The following is a 13,638-nucleotide window of genomic DNA, read 5'->3' as shown; positions in this document are numbered from 1 at the left end:
CCAGCCTGGGCAAAAGTCTTTATGAAACAGACTATGAACAACATGGAGAAATTAGCTCATTCTTTAAGGGATTTTTGGGTGGAGCGTTCAGAGCTTCTCTGTAGTGTCTTTGGAAAATTTTCATTTTAACACAATGGAACTGAAGGAGGAAGTTAAGAATAGTTAGTATCCTCTGGACCCCCATTTTAGATTTTTGGCTTTAGGAAACGGGTAAGATATTAAAATTGCCATCTGAGTTGGATGTGGAAATTGATTTGATTTAAATCCTTTGATAGTCATGTAATTTACACAGTGTTGATGTCTCACAAACTATAAACTTGGATTTCTATTTGTAGCTTTGTATTAGTTTTTAAAGACACTTATTTTCAGAAATTAGTTTTTGTTTGGGAAAAATATCAGCTAGTTGTTCCTGTGAGAGGCTTTTTAATAAAAACGATGCAGTGCTTTCCAGGACCATGAGCCCTCCACCCCTCCCCCGTTTTAATATTTGGAATTCTTTTATTGTGATAACACACACAGAACACTTGCCATCTTAACCACTTTTAAGTGTATAGTTTAGTAGTGTTGAGTATATTCACATTGTTGTGAAATAGATCTCCAGAACTTTTTTATCTTGTAATACTGAGCTCTAGAGCCCCATGTATGGTGAACTGGCATCAGTATGTTGTAAACTCTCAAAACTCAGAGCCATAGCCCTAAATCTTTACTCACTCTCCAGAGTTTGTTCTAAAACAAGTATTTTTAGTTAAACCGAAAGGAAGAAGTATCACCGCCATGGTAAGATTGGTGAGAACAGACAGGTTTTTGGAAAGGCTGGTGGTGCCTTTGCTGTGATCTTAGTGCGCACATTTTCTAGCTTGGCATTCATTGTTTCCTTCTTTCTGCCCATTGACCCAGTTGTCTTCTGTATAAGCACATTTCCCCAAATAAATACCCATGCAGAACACTTGATGTTTCTGTGCATATCTTGGCATTCTCCCTGCTTTGGAGCAATATCTGTAAAGAATATTGACTTTCCTCAAAAATACCTAGATTCTATAGTGTAAAGCATAGAAGCCTTTATATCTCATCTTTCAGCATTAATCCTGTACTATTAATAATGCTGCATTTGCTGTTTTCAGTAGGTATCACACATGCTCATATGTCTCACTTCCAAATGTGTAGAAATGCTTGGGAGATGACTTGATACAAGTATCTGCACTAGTAACAGTCTACTTGTGTTTCTATCACGTTTGTTTTGTAAGAATTAGATTTCTGTAAAACAAATTGCAATTTATTTGCACCTTCTATGATAGAAATCATGGTTCTTCATGTCTCCTCCATTTGATTGCTTTTCCCAATTTCTATTTTTAAAAATAAGTCACTCTAGTCATTTCATCTAACAGACTAACAGTAGAGACTCATGCCATTCTTGATTAGTATATTAAAATGAGTGTAAGAAATAGCTGAGTGGTTTACACCACCTTAATATTTTTGCAAATGAAAGTTTGTAGTTATTAGAGCCCAACGTTAGCATTTTATAGATCTTTTGTTTTTCCCTCAGACTATGTTTTATGAGTTAGACTTTTAAGAAAACAGGATTGAAAGCAAAACCAATCAGTTTTAGTTTTTATAGCAGCTGGTATGAGCCAAGAACATATAAACCCCCCAGAATCCTGCTTTTATTCTTCTCCATAATCTGGAGATGGGAAGATCCTTACGGAATACAGTAAAGCCGCCTCCTTTCAGCATTGTCCCTGTGGTCCCGGGCCAGCTGGATGGTTCCTTTGGTGGTGCTCACCTGTTTCCTGGGACTTCAGCCGTTTCCCCTTTCTGCCCTGCCTTCCTAGTTTTGAGGATCCATTTTTAGATGAATATTCTTAACTAAAATAAAAAGAATCATAGTGAAAAAAAAGAAGTTTATTTTTATAGTCTTAGAAAAAGAGGAAAAGCATAGAAACTGTTACAAATGCCATTTAAAATTTGTAAGGCTCTATTTTAAGACTATAGAATTTCAGCATAAGAAAATAATTAACTTGGAGTTTATTTCTATAGGATTTTTGGATCTGATAAAGGTCAGTTTTCATGTTTGTACCCACTTAATAAAATGAACTGTGCTTATGTATTTGTAGACATATGTTTAAGTAAAAAGAAATTTTAGATCCATTCTAACTTGAAAATCTTTCACCAAATGGCCTTGTGTTTTCTAGTTGGAAGCTTATTTAAAGACTAGTTTTCTCTCGTGTACATCAGGAGAGAAAGGTGGGAGAGAATACTGGCTGCAAGGTGTAATGGAGTGGGGAAAGACTCCTGTGCCATCGCTCTCTCGTGGACTCTGACGATGATGTTATCTGTGTACTTGTATATATGGTTCTCCTCTGTGCTTTTTTTAAAGATATGTTTTTATACACTTCAAATTATATACTTGTTTGCATCTTTCAAGTATTTATATAAGTAGTAATATTGAATGACATTTTCTTGAGTTCTGGGCAAGTTTTTCTTTTTTTTTATATTATTATTATTATTATTATTGTAAGAGATTCCTTTACTCTGGGAGGGAGGACTTACCATGAGACCTTGGTAATACATTTCAGAATGTGCAAACTCAGGGGAGGGTTCTGGAGTTTTTAAAAGAGTGAATAAAACCATTAGTTAATTGTTTCCTTTTTGATGCTCCTTTAATAAAACTTCTAATGCATGCTGTGGACAATTATTTAACGGCTTGTGTATATGTTAACTGCCTGGTAGCATGAGCCTTGTAGAGGCCATTGCATGACTGGTGTATGCTAGATACAGTGCAGACTCGCCTTGGTCTTCCTGTTATCCACCAGGGTACTGGATAGTCTGCTCGACAGAATTAGCTTGAGGTAACCTAGATAACCAGTTATACTACGTTGCGTTGTCAGTAGCTGATACGCTTTCGGTATGTCATAAATTAAGAAAAAATTAAAGCCTGTTGCTTTAACAAAGATATAATTATTTTTTAAAAAACCAACTACCACCTAAACTCGTATATTAAGTAATAAATTAATGAAAAACATGTTATATATTCTAAGTTTTCTATTAAAGTCTCATCAACCTTGTGTTACAAAGTGTTTGCCTAGCAACAGGAATTCTCCAAAGTGAACTTTTCCAAGGCCTCATCTTCATCCCCTGACTGTAGGGTCCTCAAAAAACAGGGATTCCTTTTGATTTTGTACTGTCTTTGACCATCAATATATACAGCAAATAAAACTGTTCCATTCATACCTCTAAAATAGACTCTTACCCCCTAGAGGGAAGAATAAATTAGGCATAACCACTGCTACCATTAAAAGGTTAAGGAGGAAGAATTCCAGATATGAAAAATGTTTTCTCTCACTGGAAACAAAACTCTAGACATGGAATAATATGAAATACTAATGCTAATAAATACCCAGTTTAATCTGGTAAGAATTAGAGCTTCACCTGGGCATTCAAATTAAAACAGGAAGAAGTTTTGAGACTTTTTCAGATATCGCAGAGAAGATCCTATGAATACTCAAGGCTATTAGGATGGCTTTTAAAGTTTGAGCTTAAAAAAGGGGGGGGGGCGCGTGCTGTTACTAGTTTTTATGCCATTTGGTGGTAGACTGGTGAAGCATCTAGCTCCTATAGCAATAGATGCTCTTTAAATTCATCTTTCCTGAGAAATGGACCTTTACGTCTATTTGGCAGTGTGGCTCCTCTGTTGACGGACTGTACAGTAGTCCCTTCTGGAGGTAGGTAAAGTGTTAATAGAAATATTTTCTCTCAGAAAAACAGAGGAGGTCGCCCAGGAAACTAACAATCCTCCTGGAACTACAACCTAGAAGCCTGGGACTGAGTCTCTAATGCTATGTTGATTGGGACTTCCTTTAAAAGTTCTTGTTGTTGATCTTTATTTTGCTGTTGTTTGTTTTTCTTTGTTTTCTTTCTTGGTCTCTTAGTTGTTTCTCTTCTTTCCCCCCAAGTTTTCCTTCACTGAAATACTCTTTACTTCCACAAGTCTTGCCATTGTTTTTGTTCTGTTATACACAAGGATATTCGTTGTTCATGGTTGGAGTCCTAAAAGCTTCCCTGACTTCACTTTAAGAACGGTGCAGGTGAAACTCAGCTGTTGAGGATTTTTTTTTCCTTTGACAATAAATATGTTTGGTCTCAAGCCTATAAGTTGGAAGCGTGGCTCCTGCTGGGCTGAAATCCTTGGAATCAGGATGTCGTTGGGCTGATGGTAGGTGGGCTGTGACACAGGGCTGATGGCTTGTATACCTACAGGAGGAGTTCTCTGGCCACACCGTTGGTACAGCAGCTCCTTCCAGGCTCATTCATGGAACAGGCATGGCGGCAGTCTTGGAGAAGAGTGCCAGCCCCGGTCAGAGGTAATTTTGTACTGCAGAAAGGTGAAAAAGACCAGTAGGAAGCTCCCATAAGGATCAGGGGAGGGATGAGGGTGGATGAGATGGGGAGACACAGTGGGGAAAATTAAAACCTCTGTTAAGACCTATTTATATAATATATATGCTTCAATATATATTTCATCTAGTCCAATCATCATAAGTGACTGATACAGCTAAACTGACTAATGTTATATGTCAGTGAACATTTTCACTTAATGACAGTTGTCACCATTACCTGCCCGCCTGACAAATCACTATGCTCCTCTCCTTTAAGCCAAGAGAACATAATGACAGGCTACTTTTGTATCTGACCCCAATTCTCTTTTCAAAGGAATTAGAAACCATCTCTTTCCATAAGCCCATGCTCTGCAGGAAGTGAAAAAGTGGTCTATTGTTTTCTATAAGTCAGAAAACGAATGGATTCCTATTTCCCTTAGCAATGACAACCTAGTATAAACCAGTAGATGATGATCTTGCTGCCAATAAGACGTGACTGTCATATCCCTTTCATCCAGGCCAGAACTATGGCTACTGAAATAGCACTCCAAGAAGTGCTATTTAGAGCTAAAGACCCTTGTTTGCCACTGGAAAGACGGGATTCTCTCTGGGGACAACTTCTTGTACAGTGTTAGATGTATAGGGTATGTGAGATGATTGGTGTTCTCTTTCATGTCACGCAGAACTGATAAAACCTGGAAAGATAAGAACATCAGCTGTTTGAGCTATTCACACAATTATAAATTCTCCTGTTCTGGAGCTTTTGACTAACTTTTTTTTTTGTTGTTGTTGTTATTTAAGTGAGAGGAGGGGAGATAGACTCCCACATGTGCCCTGACTGGGATCCACCTGGTGACCCTTATCTGGGGCCAATGCTTGCACTGAGCTATTTTTAGTAACTGAGGTAGAAGCTCCACTGAGCCATCCTCAATGCCTAGGGCCAATACACTTGAATCAATCGAGCCATGGCTGCGGGAGGGGAAGACAGAAAGAGAAAGAGAGGTGGGGGGAAAAGCAGATAGTTGCTTCTTCTATGTGCCCTGACCAGGAATTAAACAAGGACTTCCACACCAGCTCAATGCTCTACCATTGAGCCAATTGGACAGGGCCTAACTTTTTTTCTTCCCATAAGCACATCCTAGTAAAAGTGGTAATTAAGAATTGGACTTCAAAACAGTAGTCATACTAATTATTTCTGTAAGCCTCCTGAATTAGCCTTACGCAGTTGGTAGTGTAAATAGTAACAGAAGGGAAGTGGGCTACATCAAGAAGTGCCAAAGTAGCTTGGAACTTTTGTTAGTCCTGATAACTACAGTTGTAGCCTGTGACATGGCTGAAATAATTTAAAATGTCAAAGGGTAGTTATAAACCACAGCACATTATGATGGTCATAATGAAACCATACACAATGCTGTCAAGTGCCGTCTGCTTTAGGAGAAGTAGGAAAAGTTCAAACATACTCATGGAAAATGACACACCAGTATTTGGGGAGATTACCATTAATAATTTAGGCTATCGTTTTAATTGTTCCAAAGATATTCTAAAATCTTTTTTAGAGGTTGCTAGGAAGTTTATAAAATAGGTTTTAAGTGCAGGTTTTTATTATGGAGCTATTTTTCTAAATGTAAATTATACATTGTAATTTTGATTTATAAATATTCTTTTTGTGATAGTAGAAAACAATTCTCATAGTTAAAATTTTGTGGTTTGAAAGCTTCTGAATCTTTGACTTTATTTGATGTAGTTCCACACTTGAGCTTCTGCTATCTTCTGATAACATGAAGAGAATTGAGTTTTATTCCACCATTATATAAAACTTATCTAGATAGCAGTATGTACATTTCTTATAAAATAGTTGCATTTTGGAACTTGTGACCTTTAAAATAAAGATTATCATAAAATGACTTATTCCCTTTAATAATCTTAATATTACTTAAATATATAGTGTAATTTAACTTATCCTATTCTGTTTTCTTTCTTTTTTTTTTTTTTTTTTTTTTTAGTTTATTGGTTTTAAAGAGAAAGGAAGGGGGGGAGAGAGAGAGAGAGAGAGAGAAACATCAATTTTGTTCCACTTATTTATGCATTCATTGGTTGATTCTTGTATGTGCCCTGACTGGGGATCAAACCTGTAACCTTGGTGTATTGGGACAATGCTCTAACCAACTGAGCTATCTGGCCAGAGCCTGCTTTCCATTTATTTCTTCATATTTCCTTAGTTTCACACTTTTTTTTAGCCCTTAAGGATAAGAAACCTAATTAATCTGAGGATAGAAACAGCTAATTAAATCAGAGAATCGTGAAAATTTTTTTATCTGCTATAATATTTTTACCTCAACATTTTATTGCAACCCTTCTTAATTTAATTATCTTATGAACTTTAACATATTTTATAACATGAAGTTTCATGTAGTTTTAAGGGTAATCCTTTTTGTTGATTAAAAGCCAAGATCCCATGATTGCTATTGAATTAATTATTTGCTTTTAGAAACAAAACCCCACATATTTTTGTTTATGGAAGGTGAAAATAATTGGATAGGATTTGAAAATTCTGAAATACTGTTGCTACTTAGGCAAGAAAAAAATGCTACTCCGTTTGAAAACAAAGATGAGAATCCCATCTCCCCAGTGACATCCAATGCCTTCTTCAAGTTACTGATTGTTGTGACCTATTCAGAGCTGTTTTATATATTGAGTCCAGACTGGCAAGATTTCTAGTTCAGGATTCTTAACACCCCCTGCCCTCCCTACCTTCACCATAGCAATGCTCTTTCAAGAAAAAGAGGAATATAAAACTAAAGGGAATCCATTAAGCCATTTATAATATGAGATTTGTATCTTATTTAAAGAATTTGAAGAAATTAGAGAAAATAGCATAGTTGGAGATTATAAAACATTAAACTTGTATTTGCTAATTCTCTAGTATAATTGATAGCTATTGATGATAAAAACCCTTTCACTATATAATTGGCTTACATTTGAAAATAATTTGGTTCTTAAGATGTCAGTAAAACAGGCTTCCTGCTTTCTTAACTTTTTAATAAAATTTTTTATTTTTGGCATGAGCTTCTAAATTAGTTTATCTAGTCTAATGCTTGTTAAAGTACCAGTCATTTGTGAACTGACTTTTATAGGAAGCGTAGAACTGTGTAAGAAAGTGAATGATTTGGTTAGTGCATGAGACAAGCTGTCAGAAGGTTTGGGTTGTATATTAACACAGTGTGACTGGTTCTTATCTAAAAGTTAGTTCATTGTGTTTAGTCATTCTTTATTTAAAAGTGAATCACTGATTTCACTTATCTTAAAATATTTTAATAGTTGAGACTAATAATCATGGTTTTTATGAGGGTTTTAAAACATTGTGTCAAGACCATATTTTTGACAATATCAGAAGCTTTTAATAAGGTGCTTGCTGCTGAGCTAATGATACGCTTTTGGTAGTATTTCTTATACCTATCTTCAATAGACATATTCAGGCTAGTGTGAATGTAATAATCAAGCCTCAATCAAACCATACTTAGGATGACAAATATTGCATTATACTGTAATTTAGGTATTCATGCTTCTGATAAAGGGCTTAATTCAACTCCTTGAGGAACTGGGAAAACACTATTGATTTTATACTGGAATGCAAAGTAGCAGCCATTTATAGTGCAAGATATAAATCATTTACAAATCACTTCCTAATTAAAATTATATCAAGAGAGATTAAGAATCTCATGGCCTTATATCTAATGGTACACAATCTTAAGTGTAAAATTATATTTTGTATCAATTGTGTTCCTGTGCCTGGGTTTCTGGGCACAAAAAATTTTGCAGCTAATCTTGATAGAATCAGATAATATTGACTTTAAAAATTTCTCTTAATTTCTTTCTGTAGGAACATTGCAGTGGACTAAACTACTTATTCCAGATATAATTTATTTATTTTTGTTTTCCCTTTTAAGAAAATGTCAAAGAAATTTTTGGACAGACTATTATTCATCATCATATCCCTTTTAACTGGGACTGTGAATTTATCCGACTGCATTTTGGGCATAATCGGAAGAAGCATCTTAACTACACGGAATTCACACAGTTTCTCCAGGTGAGATTTGTTTTCATAACTGGTGTAAATATATACCACTCCTCCTCCACATCCCTTTAAGTTTTACTAAGTTTACTATAAAAACAAGCAATCTCCTGTGACTTTTTTGTTTAGTTTTTGTATTTTTCCTGAAGTTAGAAGTGGGGAGGCAGAGAGACAGATTCATGCATGGACCTGACTGGGATCCACCCGGCATGCCCACCAAGGGGTGAAGTTCTGCCCATCTGGGATGTTGCTCAGTTGAAACGAAGCCATTCTAGTGCCTGAGGTGGAGGCCATGGAGCTGTCCTCAGCTCCCGGGGCCAACTCTGCTCCAATGGAGCCTTGGATGCGGGAGGGGAAGAGAGAGACAGAGAGGAAGGAGAAGGGGAGGGGTGGAGAAGCAGATGGGCGCTTCTCCTGTGTGCCCTGACTGGGAATTGAACCCGGAACTTCCACACACTGGGCCGACACTCTATCGCTGAGCCAACCAGCCAGGGCTTCTTCTGTGACATTGTATCTCCACTTTTCATTTCTCACTACCAGAGCCAACTTCTTAAAACTTTTATAATTGTTTCTTTCAGTGTTTACTTCTATATTTTTACATAATAAACTTGTGTTGGCATTTCTGCTTTTTAACTTTTCACTTTTAGGGGTTTTTTTTTTGTTTTTTTTAGAGAGAGAGAGAGAGAGAGAGAGACAGAGACAGGAAGGGAAAGAGATGAGAAGCATCAACTCATAGTTGTAGCACTTCTGTTGTTCATTGATTGCTTTCTTGTGTGTGCCTTAACCTGGGGGCTCCAGCCAACTTAATGACGCTTTGCTCAGAGCCAATGACTTTGGGCTCATGTTGATCATCACATGCTCAAGCCAGTGACCCTTTCCTCAAGCTGGATGAACCTGTGCCCGACCCGGCAATTTCAGGTTTCAAACCTGGGGCTCCCGCATCCCAGGTCAATGCTCTCTCCACTGCACCACAGGTCAGGCACTTTTAGGTATTTTTTATTGAATTTGAACTGTGGAAGATTAGAAGCTACTTCCTTCACTTCTCCCCCTCTACCACAGACTTAAAATTTTCTGTCCCCACCCTGCCATCACATGAATCTACTTAGATCAATATCATATTGGAATAACAATCATTTTGTAAACACTGTGCATGACTAAAATGATTTCTTAGAGTTTCTAGTTTTCTTGTTTAGTTTTCTATGTATTTTTGTAATTCTTTCACAAACTTTGCCTCCGTTATTAAAATCTCATTTTAATATGTTTAAAACGCATTAGGTATTCTATCAATTTTTATCTCCAGGAGCTTTCTTTCTTTTAAAAAAAAATTGAGGTAAAATTTACTTAACATAAAATTAACTATATTAAAGTGCACAATATACTGGCCTTTAGTACGTGCACAGTGTTGTGGAACCAGTACCTCTAATTTGAAACCTTTTCATCACTCCAGAAGAAAACTCTGTACCCATTAAGCTGTCCCTCCCCATTCCCGTCTCTCCCCAACTCCTGGCAGCCATCAGTCTACTTTCTGTCTTTATGGATTTACCTATTCTGAGTATTTCATACACAGTTGACCCTTGAACAGCACCGGTTTGAGCTACACAGGTCTGTTTATACACAAATTTTTTTAAGTGTATGTGTACTATAAATATATATTTCTTCTTTATGATTTTCTTAATGACATTTTCTTTTTCTCTAGCTTACTTTATTGTAAGAATGCAGTGTATAACACATAGACAAAATATGTGTTAATTGACTGTTTATGTTATTGGTAAGGCTTTCGTCAACAGTAGGCTATTAGTAGTTGCACTTTGGGGATTTTTGACTATGTGGCGTCGGCACCCCTAACCGCTCCCCCAGTTACTCAAAGGTCAACTGTAAATAGAATTAATTATAAATATGACTTTTTGTGTCTGGCTTTGTAGTTTCATTTAGTATAATGTTTTCAAGGATTATCCATGTTGTAGCATGTATTATACTTAATTTCTTTTTATGGCTGAATACTATTCTATTGTATGGATATACCATATTTCTATCTATTCACTAGTTGAGCACGTTCTCACCTTTTGGCTATTGTAGATAGTGCTGCTATGAACATTGGTATAAAAGTTTTTGTTTGAATATCTATTTGCTTAATCTTTTCAGTATATTCCTAGGAGTACATTGCTGGGTATATGGTAATTTTAAGTTTAACTTTTTGCTTCATGGTGGGAGGCTGGACTTTGTTCTTGGTACATAACTGTCAGTCTGTGATCTCTTTTCATGTTCACCCTGGGGAATCCATTTGTCTTTCTGTTGTGTTGAATCTCCATGTGCTAGATTTCATCTCTTCTTTTATTATGGGCTATTTCTTCTCTTTGGTTGAGTACTTCCTACAGGGGCTTCCTCGGGAAAGTAATTTTCTGTCAGATTTTTCATATGAAAACCTCTGCTCTATTATTACACTTAGTTTGGCTGGGTGTAGAGCGCAGGTGGGAATTTATTTTCCTCCTGATTTTGAAAACCTCTCTTGTTTTCTGGCTTCCAGGTTTGCCACTGACAAGTTCAGTGTCATTCTTATTCTTGATTCTGTTTTGAAACTTTTCTTTCCATTTTGGGGAGTTTTAAGATTTTTTCCCCCCTTTCCTCAGTGTGGTTTTTTAAAATATTTTAAAAAGATTTTATTTTATTAATTTTAGAGAGAGGAGAGCTAAAGAAGGAGAAGTGGGGGCAGGAAGCATCAACTAGCTTCTTGTTTATGCCTTAACCAGGCAAATCTGGGTTTTGTTTTTTTTTAAATTTTTTATTTATTCATTTTAGAGAGGAGAGGGAGAGGCAGAGAGAGAGAGAGAGAGGAGAGACAGAGAGAGAGAAGGGGGGGAGGAGCTGGAAGCATCAACTCCCATATGTGCCTTGACCAGGCAAGCCCAGGGTTTCGAACCGGCGACCTCAGCATTTCCAGGTCGACGCTTTATCCACTGCGCCACCACAGGTCAGGCAAATCTGGAGTTTTGAACTGGTGACCTCAGCATTCCAGGTCGAAACTTAACCCACTGAGCTACCACAGGTCAGACTCTTCAGTGTTTTAAAATTTCACTGTAATATTTCTGATGTCAGTTTATTTTTATTCATTGTGCTGGCCATTCAATGGGCTCTTTTAATTTAAAAATTATGTCCTTTAATTATTAAAACTATTTATTTACTCCTTTCTGTTTTCTTACTTTCTAGAACTAGTAAATATATTAAACATATGATCCTTTAGTTTTCTTTTATATTTTCCTTTGACCTATTCAGTTATAAAGTTTTATTAGATTTCTAATTTTTTTTTTTTTTGGTTTTCTGAATATTTCTTTTTTATAAAGAGCATACTATTCTTTTGTTGATGCACTATATTTTCACTTCTCCAAATATATTAAAGACAGGTGTTTTGTTTTTTTAATTTTCTTCTCCCTGCAAGTGTGTTTCTTCCAAATATATTTCTCTTTGCTTGAATCTCTTGTTTTTCATATTAGTGGCCTTTCTCATATGTCTGATGGGCCTTGATCCTCATCTCATAGTTAAGATTCAGGCTTATTGGAATCTTTTGCTTTGTAGTGGGACTTATTAACTCTGGATGTTATTGTAAAGTTCTCTGGCTGGGCTGTTATATTGGGGACCCTCTACTGTCTGTATGTTCAGGTCTTTTCTTTTGAGTTGAGAAATCAGAGAATAATCATCTGGCCTCCCATCTGGATTATTAGGTCTGGATTTTGACGTTCTGGCTGCTGAGTAAGGCAACACTCAGTATGGAGACCGACTTTTATTTATTTACCTCATTTAAACAGGGCCTGCTCTTTCCTATTATAGAGAGCCTCTGTTAAACTTTCCAGGCCTTGAACCCCTAGGTGTTTGCTAAGGTAGGGAAATGGCAGCGGTCTAGCTATGGTGCGGAAGGCAGGTAATGACTGCTTTTTTTTTTTTTCTGAAGCTGGAAACGGGGAGAGACAGACAGACAGACTCCCACATGCGCTGGACTGGGATCCACCTGGCACGCCCACCAAGGGCAATGCTCTGCCCACCTGGGGGCGATGCTCTGCCCCTCCGGGGCGTCGCTCTGTTGCGACCAGAGCCACTCCAGCGCCTGGGGCAGAAGCCAAGGAGCCATCCCCAGCGCCCGGGCCATCTCTGCTCCAATGGAGCCTCAGCTGCGGGAGGGGAAGAGAGAAACAGAGAGGAAGGAGGGGGTGGGGGTGGAGAAGCAGATGGGCGCTTCTCCTGTGTGCCCTGGCCGGGAATCGAACCCGGGTCCCCCACACGCCAGGCCGACGCTCTACCGCTGAGCCAACCGGCCAGGGCCTCAACCATATTTAAAGGTTGAAATAAAATAAAATTCCTGTTTCATTTGAAGCATGACATTTGGTTGGAGCTGAGGTGAGTTAGGGAGAGTGACTTAAGCAAAAGAGGTGAAAATTCACAAATGTTTGGAGACTAAATAGTGCTTCCGAACAATCAATGGGTCATAGAAGAAATAAGAAAGAATATAAAAATAACTTAACACAAATGAAAATGGAAAAATAATATACCAAAACTTGGGGGATGCAGCAAAAGCACTTCTAAGAGGGAAGTTTATAGTGATAAACACCCACATTAAGCAAAAGAAAGGGCCCTGGCCTGTTGACTCAGCAGTAGAGCGTCAGCATGGCATGTGGAAAGTTGGGTTCGATTCCTGGTCAGAGCACACAGGAGAAGTGACCATGTGCTTCTCTACCCCTTCCCCCCCTCCTCTCCCCCGCCCCCCCAGCCATGGCTTGAATGGTTTGAGCAAGTTGGTCCTGGGTAGTGAGGATAGCTCCATGGTCTCGCCTCAGATGCTGAGATGGCTTGGTTGCCAAGCAACAGAACAGCAGTCCCAGATGGGCAGAGCATCACCCAGTAGGAGGCTTGCCGGGGTATCCCAGTCGCAGGCATCTGTCTTTGCCTCCCTGCCTCTCACTTCACTAAAATAAAAAAAAAAAAGACAAAAGAAAAAGAAATATCTCAAGTAAACAATCGACCTTTACACCTCAAGGAACTAGAAAAAGAATAGAATAAGCCCATTGTCAGAGAAGGAAGGACGTAACAATGATCAAAGCAGAAATACATGAAATAAAGACAGAAAGACAGTAGAAAAGATCAGTGAAATTATAAGCTGGTTTTTCAAAAAGATAAAAATGACAAATGTTTAGCTAGACTAAGAAA

At 37.7% G+C, this 13,638-nt stretch overlaps 1 protein-coding gene across 3 annotated transcripts in view; it reads left to right on the top strand.

Annotated features, from left to right (window-relative positions):
- The window catches only part of SLC25A12 (solute carrier family 25 member 12), a 209,209-nt gene that overhangs the window by 145,664 nt on the left and 49,907 nt on the right, over nt 1–13,638 (top strand). For all 3 annotated transcript variants that reach the window (XM_066346580.1, XM_066346581.1, XM_066346582.1), the window contains exon 5: nt 8,321–8,460. In XM_066346580.1, coding sequence (XP_066202677.1) covers nt 8,321–8,460 — 140 coding nt within the window. The remainder of the gene's footprint in view (nt 1–8,320; nt 8,461–13,638) is intronic.

Source organism: Saccopteryx leptura, chromosome 7, assembly GCF_036850995.1.
Source record: "Saccopteryx leptura isolate mSacLep1 chromosome 7, mSacLep1_pri_phased_curated, whole genome shotgun sequence".
Lineage (NCBI taxonomy): Eukaryota > Metazoa > Chordata > Mammalia > Chiroptera > Emballonuridae > Saccopteryx > Saccopteryx leptura.
This window is presented reverse-complemented; position numbering and strand designations above follow the sequence as displayed.